Source organism: Zingiber officinale, chromosome 4B (genome assembly GCF_018446385.1).
Source record: "Zingiber officinale cultivar Zhangliang chromosome 4B, Zo_v1.1, whole genome shotgun sequence".
Classification (NCBI taxonomy): Eukaryota; Viridiplantae; Streptophyta; class Magnoliopsida; order Zingiberales; family Zingiberaceae; genus Zingiber; species Zingiber officinale.
The window spans coordinates 7,368,809-7,381,129 of NC_055993.1; the positions used below are offsets into that span (position 1 = coordinate 7,368,809).

At 37.7% G+C, this 12,321-nt stretch overlaps 1 protein-coding gene and 1 pseudogene across 1 annotated transcript; one reads left to right on the plus strand and one right to left on the minus strand.

Moving 5' to 3' along the window:
• Nucleotides 1–2,344: 2,344 nt before the first annotated feature.
• On the plus strand, nucleotides 2,345–4,909 carry LOC121974604 (translationally-controlled tumor protein homolog). The gene is made up of 5 exons (XM_042525746.1): nucleotides 2,345–2,498; nucleotides 3,702–3,775; nucleotides 3,934–4,062; nucleotides 4,155–4,312; nucleotides 4,573–4,909. The coding sequence occupies exons 1-5, from the start codon at nucleotides 2,471–2,473 to the stop codon at nucleotides 4,655–4,657; spliced, it is 474 nt and encodes a 157-aa protein (XP_042381680.1). The 5' UTR covers nucleotides 2,345–2,470; the 3' UTR covers nucleotides 4,658–4,909.
• A 130-nt stretch (nucleotides 4,910–5,039) lies between these two features.
• Nucleotides 5,040–11,727, minus strand: LOC121974603 (annotated as a pseudogene).
• Nucleotides 11,728–12,321: the final 594 nt, after the last annotated feature.

Here is a 12,321-nt window from a genome sequence, read left to right on the forward strand (position 1 = left end):
CCCCATCTCGAAGCTGGTCCAAGCGCTCGGATCAACTCCGGGCGCTCGGACAACTCTTTCTCACCTTTCTTTTTCATGCAAAAAAAAAGATTTAGTCCAGACAATCATAATATGTTTATCCTGCAAAATAAAGTTAGCACATTAAGAATATGATCAATTTATAACTTAAATCATGTCTTCCCAAGACCATGATCTAGCTATGGTCTCAACTTAAACTTCTCAAATGGCTCTAAGTTGGACCGCGCCTATAGTCCCACCGGGACTCGTCCTCACTAGATTTCTCCTCCAGTGACTTACTTTACTTACCATTTGCAAACTTCCTTGATGTCAGGTCGTTTGACCCACCAAGTCTTCCTGTTAGATTTCAACTAATCTGGATTATTTCCTCCTACCAGACCTCAACCGATCTGAACTTCGTGCCAACTATCAACTTAGCTAGACTTCCTTCTGTCAGATCTCAACTAATCTGGACTTCGTGTCACTTATCAATCTAGCTGGACTTCAGGCTGATATTCTGATTCTCTAGACTTATCAAGTCCTGTACACTTAGTAAAAAGATTAGACAAATAATACATCTAACTTAAATCTATTTATCATACATTAAAATTTAATTATCAATGTAATCTACACTAATAAAAATGACATAGAACTAAGTAATACAACAATAACTTTTTAAATATGAAATGATTTTTTTAATTAATTATTATGATATAACAATCAATTCAATACTATTCATCAAGATAATAATGTTCCGAATCAATCGTGCTACAGTGGAGTAATTGATTAGGATAAGTGTGAGAGAACACAGAGGGGCAAAAGTGGAATTGGATATTTGATTTGTTAATTTTAAAATTTATTGATTTATATTTGATAATTTTAACTACCTAATTTAGTAATTCCGCGTAAAAATAATAAAGTACATTATTTTCTTTACTTTTTATAAAATGATAATATATATATATAATTGAATAATGAGAACCAAAAATATCAAAAGAATATATATATATATATATATATATATATATATATATATATATATATATATATATATGATCTTGTCCGAGCGCTGAGTCGACGGACGCTGAGGACGTGGCACGCTCCGCTGTCTTCGACTGGTGGTGTAGATCTCTGACAAACCTGCAAAGAAACCGAGCCGAGAGGGGTTTCCCGACGACCGCCCTCCGACGCTCAAGTCAGGCAATGAGAGTGACAGCGTAATGTGGCTATAATAAAAAATTGCGCATACCTTCGTCGACGTCTGGGGTCCTTATATAGGACCCGGAGAAATGCGGGCACGTTTCACGATGCGTACACGCTTCCCCAAACATACCTTAACAAGGCTGTGTCAGAAAAATACCTCTGGCGTCATTCCGCAATCGTCCGAGCATATCCCGGGTGTGACAGTGGAAGCTTCCACCGTATGATCCTGTGTACGGCTCGGCCGCCAACTCTGTTGCTTGTCGGCGACAGGTGTCTCGAGGATGATGTTATCCCCTGTCTCCTTTATCCTCTTGTGTTCCCTGTCTGTTCCGGGGCCGAGCGGGTCGGCCGCTCGGCAGGCGTATTACTTCTGTCGCCGGTTATAGGTATCGGTCCGACCAGGATAACTCCTGGCCGTATGCTCGGATGAGATTGCTCCTGCCTTTGAGCATCGAAAACTCGACCCCCAGTCGGGTTGTCTTCATTCGGTTCAGGGAATTCACGGTCGGTCGTCCTGCATAGTCCGAACGGTCGCCCGCTTCGTCAGGTCGGCCAGCTTCGTCCGGTCGACCAGTCTCAGGATTGAGTCTCTTGACCTTTGACCTCCACGTGCCGACCTTCCGCGATCCCCCATCCTTATCACCTGATAAAATATATATATATATATATATATATATATATATATATATATATATATATATATATATATATATATATATATATATATATATATATATATATATATAATTGAATAATGGGAACCAAAAATATCAAAAGAATAATTTTTTTTAATTCAGACTAATTATAGTAAAAAAATAATTATCCCCCGATAACGGCAATCTCTTTTATGCTGCTTTGGAGTTTGGGCATGGGGCGTAAGAAAATAGCATAGGCTGAGAAAGTAAAATGTAAAATATTACTATTTCAGAATAATCAAGTATAAATTAAAAGAAAATATGATATTTTAATTAATATGCTATTTGTGTAGATCTCGAACCGGCTCCGATCCCGATCGAAAACGGGATATCCGATACGTTATGCTTCTGAAGAATTCGAACCGTCGACTTGGTTTATCCCGGTATATTCCTTCCGATCGGACGGTCATAACGCGAGATAGGGTTTTTTTTGCAACTTTACCCTCCGGTATCGTTCCCGGAGGCGGCGTTATGAGCCTATAAAAAAAGCACGACTCCCTTCGCGATCGGCCTCTCGGATCACGGCCCTCGCTGTTCTTTGAGGGCTTTTGCTCGACTCTTCTCACTCAGTAATCATGTTGCTGTACCAGGATCATCTCACAGGTAAGGGAGTAGATCTTCTTCATCATGTCGATTTGATGCCTGTTTGCGAGATCCTCTTTTGTATTGCGTTGTTGTTGTTGTTTGGAGTCAAACTACGAGTAGTATAATATTTCTCTTGAATTTTGCCCACGATATTTGTTACTGGCATTTAGTACTGGAGATCGTCTTTCCAGTTTAATCTAGCTGCCCTCTTTTGCAAAGGGCAGTGACGGTGGTTTGAAATCTATATGGAGTATTGAGAATTCGAACCTCTTCTAATTGTTTGGTGTGTGTGTCTGTGTGTGTGTGTGGTTACTGTCTAGCGATGAAGGTCTCAGAGGAATTGTATGAAGCAGGCATCCAAACTTCTAGGAACTCTCTGATCATGATCACCGCAGCTTCAGTGTCTTTTTGAAATGTGTTATATACTGTTGCGGGGGAGTGAATTAACACTAGCTTTGTTGGTATTAATTAACGAGACTAATAATAGAGAATAATTAATAATTTTTATGGAATATCGAAAATTCTATTTACAATATATTGAAGTATCAAAATTTAAAGCTCATATAAAAAAAAATAAAATGAAATGAACAATAGAAAAAAAAAATTGATATACAAAAATCATTATCATTATCAACAAATGGATGCTATAAAGTGACTTTATGATTAAAATTTTGTTCCGAAACAGGAATTTAGTCCCCATTCAAAACAAAATAGTTTTGTGTGTGTGTTTAGATCATGCTGACAAATGGTGTCCAAGTGGAGAGGGAGAAAGAATAAGAGGAGGAAGAGGAGGCTTATCTAGAGGAGGAATTGCTGGTACTAGATAAAGCTTCTCAAGACACAAGTTCATAACAAAACATTTATGCTTTTACCCATAGTTGAGATTTCACTCTCTTCAACTTTTATGTTTTTTTTTGTATAATATAACATTTATACCCTTTTTCAATTTAATTTTCAATATATTGGGTTTAGTTTGATTCCTTATTGTGATTTACTTATGGTTATATTTACTTTTTAATGGATAGTCTTTTTTAGTTTTACAATCACATAAAATAAGATTTGTATTGTATCTGATGGGATAGAAATAATTTTTCCTTAGTTTTTTTTTTCATTTCTGATTTGTAAAAACTCTAAAATGTGAATAGTAGCATGTCATGTGTACAAATTATGTAATTCACTCCTGACAGCCATGTGTTTTAGTAACGCCTTATGTTCATCCAGGTGATGAGCTCCTATCTGACTCATTTCCATATAAGGAGATCCAAAATGGAATGCTGTGGGAAGTTGAGGGAAAGGTATTAAGCTACATATAACATTTGTTAATCAAGCAGTTATGTTTAATTCATATTATTGTATAAATTGATTTTTCATTTCCCATACTGAAGATATTCAGATGTTTCAAGTTCAGTTAGAGAGCACATCTGAAACCTTTCTTGTGTAATTGTTTCGACAGTGGGTGGTTAAAGGAGCTGTTGACGTCGATATTGGTGCCAACCCTTCTGCAGAAGGAGGGGAAGAAGATGATGGGGTTGACGATAACGCTGTCAAGGTGGTTGATATCATTGACACCTTCAGGCTTCAGGTTAGTATTTTACTTTCAGCTAGTCAATTTCAATTTTTTAAGCCTCAAATTATTTGTGTGAGACTGCTACAATTTCATTCTTCATACTGTAGGAACAACCAGCCTTCGACAAAAAAACTTTTCTAACCTATATGAAGCGATATATCAAGTTATTAACACCTCAATTAGAGCCTGAGGCGCAGGAGTTGTTTAAGAAGCACATTGAACAAGCTACAAAATTCTTGCTTTCAAAACTCAGTGACCTTCAATTGTAAGCATTGTTTTAACAAATTATCTTCTATATAGTTTGTCTAAAGTCTTCTTTAGAATTTTCTACTTGTTTAAATTCTTTAAATGCTCTATTAGGTTGTTTGTAATTTGTTGTTGTCAACAAAATATATTTTTTAACAAGTGATAAATACTTCAAATATCAATATAAATAGTTCTTAATATTATCACATTAGCTGCTTGCATACATCATGCATTGCTTAATGAGTTTTCACATTGAGTAATATCAGAATTTTTGTGCAGTTTTGTAGGCGAAAGCATGCGTGATGATAGCAGCTTTGTTTTTGCTTATAGGAGGGTGCTACTGATCCAACATTTCTGTACTTAGCAAGCGGTTTGAAGGAGGTCAAATGTTGAGTGGCGTTGGCAAAGTTTAACTCATCTTTTAGCCTTGTGCTATCATGAGAGACAGTCATGCTTGGTTAATTTTTTATGTTTTGTTTTGTTAATTCATCTCCTTGCGAGTTATGATGTTGGTTTGCTTAAACATTGTGGTGGTGTGAGAAAGACGCTCATCTTTTCTATGTGACTTGTTCGAGAAGTATCATTTCAATGTTATCAAGTTGAGGTATTTCAAAAACAATGTTAAACTTGAATTAAGAGAACCACGTTCTGATGCCAGCTTGAAATTTGAATGTTCTTTAGAACATAGAGCAAGAAAGGGGTTGCAAATTTTGAATCGGAATGGACGATCCCCAATAAACCAACTGTTTCAGAATGGATACGAATTCATATTGAAATGAGAAGGCTGAAAGTTTCTAGCTGTTAGATCTAGAGTTCTTCTGTAAGGAAAAAATACACTGAAAATATTTACCCTTTGTTCCCTCTTACCTCATTAATTGCACCTCGTTCCATGTTAGTACCAGAATTGTTGTCATTACTCACTGTATCTCTCAGTATAATTTCCAAGTGGCCCTCCGAAAAAGATCGATCGTTCAGTTAACATCACTCTTTCTTGTCGCGATGGTGGAGGCATCGTTGAGCTTGAAGTTTGTTCAACAGGCCTCGAGCGGCAAGCATCAGTTCCTACAGAACGATTTGGAAGGGGAATCCGAGAGGCTCTGGCATGAACGTCGGCACTGCTGCTTCCCGCAGATGCAGGCACCGAGACAAACCTGCCAGCTTCTTGATCCCAAACTACACAAGTTCTCTTGTGGTCCCTAGCACCCAAAGAAGCAGATTGGAACACTGGATTGGTAAGTTGGCTAGGTGGAGGAACCCTTGGAGCGATCTGAGGTGGTCGGCTGCAAAGTGGTTGTTGAAAATTCCGATTGTCAGGAGCAGCAGACTCGCGGACACGAGCAGGACTGCTTAGGCTGCTTGCACTTTGTGTACTGGTTTCGAAATCTTCTCTGCTAGCAACACTTTGCATGCTAGACTTTCTTAAAGGAGATAGTTTCACCTCGCTTCGGGAATCTCTGGTCACAGTGTAATCGATGCTCAAGCTGCTGCGCACACTTGCCTTTCCGCTTGAACTATATTCAGCGTCAAACGCACGGTGAGCATCTATGGGCCGTAGGACCGAAGATGATGCCCTGGCTTTGGCTGCTGCTCGTATCGCTTCATTAGAGTCCAACTTGGCGAGCTTCCAAGCACTTATCTTAACATTCTTCTTCGATTTGTTAGCTCTTTCTACATACCCAGCTGCATCAGGATCAACAGTTGAGGGCACCATGCCGGGTTCTAAATGAGAAATAACTTCATCCTGATGACAGATAACGAACAACAATAAGTGAAATACAAATGTGAATATCCTACTTTTGAATGGTTTATGAACAAAAAATCAACGATAAAGTCTACTATCTGATCATAAGTTTATAACTATCACAGTCATCAAGCCTCACCTGCTGATCGACAAATATCCGAGGCGGTGTGCACCATACACCTTTATACTGAAGGTTAAGAGAACTTCCAATGCTTAATCCGGTTGTTGCTGAATTAGTAGGGGAATAAAGAGGATTTGGTTCTTCTTCATCTCCTGACGCAGGAGGTGCCTCACTCATTGCTCTCATTGCGACAACATATTCATAGGTAGTAATTCCCTGAAATTGAGGATAAAAAACTGATGCTTTGAAATTCAATTAGGAATTCTTCAGAACCAAGTTATGAGAAAAAACCTTTTTTATCAATATCATATGGAAAAAGAACAGTTCTCCCAGAGGTACGCATGCCAGCAATGATAGTGCAGTAGACATGGCCTACAGAAACAGGATGAAAATGGGATCAGAAAATGGTGCTAGATGTAAGATTACTTGCTATGCCCAGGGAGAGCCAACGGTCATGTAAACAGATTTAGGGTTTAGAATTTAGAATTTACGGTCACACAAGCTTTCGGAAAATACTCCATAGTGCCGCCATAGCTATAAAAAACTCATGATCTTCTCATGGCTCCTCCCAGATGTAGATGGTAGTTTATTAAATCTAGCAGACTCTTTTAACCAACATAAGAAATTAACGGCCTATATCCTCTTTTCCCTGATTAGCGCCTATGGTAAATTACACTGGCAGTTGGTGAGTTGGTTGTGCAACCTCTTATATTTTTTTTTCTACGAGCCTATGCAAATCATGCTCTATTGCAACAATATGTTGATTCACAAAGATCATGAAACAAAACTCCAGACTTCAGCTAAAGAAAGTTTTTTCTCAAATATGAGATTCCTCATACGGGAAAATAAGAACACTGACATAGATTTAATCAAATGTGAGGCCTTAAAAATTCACAACTGATCGTCGATAGGATGGGAATGAGTACTACCTTTTAGGGTATGTGCATGTACCCTATCCACTTAGAATAGTGGTTTTCTAACTATGCTCAGATTTGGATGGTACCAACAATTCTGTTACAGATCTACTGCCATTATCTAAGTTTCCTGCAGCAAAAATCGACAACAGAAGCTGATGTAAATCAGTAAAGTCAAAGTATCATTTCCATACGAGACAATTTCAGCTGATTTGTCAAACATGGGCACATTGTGCCACTGATATATACCAATACTTCCAGAACCTAATAAGCCCATTCCTATTTGAAGACCTAGAGGTATATAAATTGCGAGAGATTACGTATGATATAATTTTGGGCTTCTGTTTTTCAATGGTACCAGCTGGATGATGTGTTTAGGTAGATAGGGGTAGACTACCTAGTGGCTTATTTCAGCCTTCAATTATCAAGGGGCAATATTTTCCAAATCAGTGTGCATCTCGACTTGGTCTCAGGACTTCATATAGGTTTTACAAAGGTGTAAACCTAGTAAAGGAAGCACTATGAATCATGACACTATCTCCTATTTCAGCATAAGAAGCTTCATCTACTTTGCTTTAACACCTAATGTCCCTGTTGAATATCTACAGCTAATGAAATAAAAATCCAGCATACAGGGCATTGACAAGTACTCACGAAATTGCAAATAAGACATCCTTGATCAAAGAAACTTACCACAACAACGGCAAAAGGAGCACGAGAGAATCCATTGCCAAGCTTTTCCTTAATATTGGTCTCTGTGCCCTTCTTATCGACAAAACACAGTACAAGAACAGCAATACCTACTCCACATTCAATTGCAAGCTAGCAATGACAAAATACAGATTAACAATTAGATATCACTAGTCAGCATGCAGTCAGTCAAATCGCAAGTTATATATTATAAAGCAGAAAGGAAAAAAACATTCTGCATACCCAAATGAGACCGGTGGCCATGAGAGCTATGAAGCTATTGTAGTTTTTCCTCCCCACACAGTTATTAAGCCACTGTCAACAGTCGCATAAAGGAAAACATATTCTTAATGTCAAGCCAACAACCAAGGAGATGCTGAAAAGATGTTTATTGTGGAATAAGCTTACCCGACAATGGTGATCAAACCCATCAACACATTTGTCACAGCTTCTGCAATGTTTACTAAATTTGCGCACCTGCAGGTCCAAAGATCAAAATATGATTTGACAAAACCAAATACATAGGTGACATAATGAGATAATCTGCAGCATTGTCTGAAAAGATTAAATTGATGTCCAAGTGACAAGCTTGCATTATCCATAGAAGATATAAAACTGATCTTGAAGATATAAAACTGATCTTGCAGTTAGAGGCTTGAATATATAATAACAGACAATCTCAAATAATATCAAAAAAGTTCTTGTTATTTTCCACAGATTTTAGTTATTGACAGAACACAACATAAGCAATGAAAAGTTGAAAGTCCCAAGTAATCGGGGTCACCTACATGTTCTTATTAAAAAAAGAAAAATAAAGCTACAAATTGTCATGAAAAAGGCTCAAAATCAGGATAAAGATGCCACAGCAACACCCTTAAGAGTTAACTTAAAAATCTTGATTGATGATCCAAATTCAAAGAAATCTATCAAGGGAAGAGACTAGACAGATTTTACTAGTGCTCTGGCATAGGAGAGAGAGGCACTGCAGATAAGGTCATAGTTTAACCCTTGTAGTTGGATTTGAGGCATAGTGTAAGGCTTTTTTGTATGTTTGGAACAAAAACGTTTGAGAAAACACCCAAAACATGGAATCTAAACATTAATGATCAAGCATTCATGAAGGTAACTATTTACCAGGTTCATTTGGGAAACATTTCGCACTACCATTGTAAGCTATTCAAGTGGAGATTTGAATAGTCTACTTAACGGTAAACAATAATAATTTCATAAAGCAAGACCCATTCCATTGTATTACAAAAAATGTTCTTATCTTTGACTCTTTGAGAAAATATTATGTGATATCAGAAAACAAAAATTTGTTAATCAAGCATTTAGGAGTACCACATTTGTGAAAATTCACTGTCTATGCAAGTACACAAGTATGAGACTTAGGCTTGAGAGAAAGATCAAGGTGTCATGATCTCTTTATGTAATTTTGATAATCTGATAATTTGATAATATATTTCGTATAATAGAAAGTAACAGAAAATCATATCAAATTTCATAAAAGTTACCATATAAGACATAATGGAACACAAAAAATTTCAATTCTTCACATAAAGAATGAGGATAAGGATAGAAGGATTCTAAAAATAATTTGCAATGTAGAACAAATACCTCAGCGTTGCACAAGGTGCAGAACAACGCATCCTCTCCACCAGGTTCAATTTCTTCATGATTGAGACAATCTTCTTTAGCAAATAAGGCACATATAAACCCACTAGAACCACAGCAACCAGAAGACCTTCGTGGCCCCATTATAGGATTCAATTTGGGATCTCCTACAATAGAATCCTTTGAATTAGAGCATGCATCCAAAGAAATCCATGTTATGACAAAGTTCAGTACAATCTAGTCCAATTGCACTCTTTGCAACCTTTGAATTCATACCTACGTCTTGCAAACATGGTTCGTTCTCTACTGCATTGTCAAACTTTGGCATAACTCCAGGATCAGCAGGGTTAATTCGTGTGCATCGCACATACAAGATAAAAACAGTTAAAGCCTGCAAAAGAAATAAGATATGAAAAAGAATCCAATATTGAAATTCTTAACATAAGAATAATGCATGAATTTCTATGTAATAGTTTCATTGCATGAAATGCCTACATACCAGGGGAGTGTAAACAATGATGGAAGCATATTCAAGGATCTCTTTGCCTAGAAAAGGCGCAAAGAAGGCATAAAATGCAACAACCAGAAGAAAGAACACTGTTATAGCAATAACCTGCAGAAGACAAATAGATCCACAAAGTCATTAACGAGATGTAAACTAAAGAAGTAATTCACATGATTAAAGGATATATGGGTATTAAGAGCATGCATCTGAAATAAATAGTTAATTATCTAAGGTAGCCTGAAATACATGATGACTACAGTTTGAAAATAAATCAAACTAAATTAAACATTCAGCTAGGGACTTCGAAGTTTTATCAAACCTGATGGGGCTCAATTTGGATCATAATTTTACTTTAATTGGATTTAGTTTGTCTCTACCAGTATTAAATTGGGTTCATTTCGGCTCTCTGTAATACTCAAGCCCAAACTGGTATTTACACTAGGCAAATACTTTGAATCTCGAGTTACATACTTTCATAAAATACACTCGTCTTGTCTGGTGACTAATTATTCATGATGGCAAATCTCAAAAGTTAAGACCTATACCAACCAGAGTAACTTGCGTTGGAGTGGAGAATAAATCGTGTTTATTAGAAAATTTTAGCATGGCATGATGCATGCTTGTAGGGGTGAGATGCCGCCTAGGCCCTGAACAAAGAAGGGAAGTGTTCTTGTTTATCTTGAACAGCAACAAAGAAGGCACTTAAAAAGACTTTTGAGATTCTTCAAGGAACATTGTTGGGAAAATGAAGAATGAATCAATTGAACAAATGGGACCAGACTAAAGAAACAGAAGTATCGTCAAAAGGGAACCATTCTTAAAATAAGTTCATAGAATACCCTACAGGTAGCAACTTCCGGTTAAACTTCAACGAATCGCACTTGAAAATCTCAAACACGAGGAAAAAAGAGTGTTCGGGAACTTAATCTGACTATTTTTCTAGAGTTAAGAAACCCAAAGTAACAAACATCGGTACCGTGTATTCTTTTAAAGCAGGTTATTATGAATTCCAAATTTGGATCTGGAAACCAAACAAAAGAAAAGCCAAGAATTAATGGTTTGACAGATCTGACGGCCAAGCAAAAAAGAAGCAGGCATTGGAGATTTTTCTGCAACAAGAACACAAAAAAAGGACTAGAGGCATTTAAAGATCAAAAATTTTCAGAGGCAACGGCCAATAACACTAATGGCCTCAAATCCAACCTGTGTAGAGCAAGACTCGCCATTCACAACACTTAGAATTTATGAAAAAGAGGAACTAGCAATTCGCAACCTGAAACACAGCGCCCAAGAGTTCGCGGCAGGAGGTTATCAGAAACCCAAAACGAGCAGCGGAAACTCGTCAAACAAGCGAAAAGGAAGCATTTTGAAGGAAGCCATACCTGGAAGTTATGTGCAGGAAGCTGCCACCCATGTCGCCTCACCATTATCGAGGGAAGACCACTCTCACCAGCACTTGGGATCACATAGAGAGAAGGCGAACACCAAGGAGACCGCACCGGAGACGAAAACGAAGATTCTTGAGCCGCCCCGAACGAGGATGGGCAAGGGGAAAACCGGAAAAGAACAAAAAAGGTGCCTCCTTTCGGCCCTCAGGAGTGCAAAAAGTAGGAGGATTTGGTACCGGACCTGCTCAGCAGTTGAACCCCGCTTTGGGTGGGTGGGTACAGGTACAGAGAGAGAAAGCATGAGCTCTGCAGCAGCAGGCGCTGGTGGACATGGTCGCTGAGAAGAGCCGCTTTGTCGCTCTCCCCCTCATAGTACGGATAACTAGTGTGCGCTCGCTGTGCGCACACCCTAATCTGTGAGACGGAGGAGTGAGTGCCTTTGCTTGTTCGATGCGTGTGCGCGGCGGCGATGAATCCAATTTTAAGTGAACATTAAAAAAAACTATTTATTTATAATAACTGTTTCTATTTTTAAACAAATAATAATTAAATTATCATTCAATGCATATATGCATCTATCTAGTTACAGCAAATACATAATTTAGGGGGCGTTTAGTTCATTCCTAGAAATAGGAATCAGAATGGGAATCATTATATTATGAAATGAGAATGGGTATGAGCATAGATATCACTCTTAAAAGCAATGTTTGGTTAGTTGCATATTTTCTATCGGAATAAATCAAAATTTCCTTTTTTACCCTTAAAGGAAAATAAGAGAAAAAATTATACATGAGAGAAAAATATGATGAGAGAGAATGATGAGAGAGAAAGTGTGATGCCAATGAATGAAGAGAGAGAGAAAATGTGATGAAAAAAAATGAGAAAAGAGAGTGTGATAGAAGAGAGCATGATGTGATAGAAATTGTTTTATTTAATTCCAAAACAATTTTAATGGGCTTTATCATGGGCCAGAGTTATAGATTTACTAATTGGGCTGGATCAGCCCAGCCCATTATTCAATTGACGAAACCATTTCACATGGTGCCTATGCTATC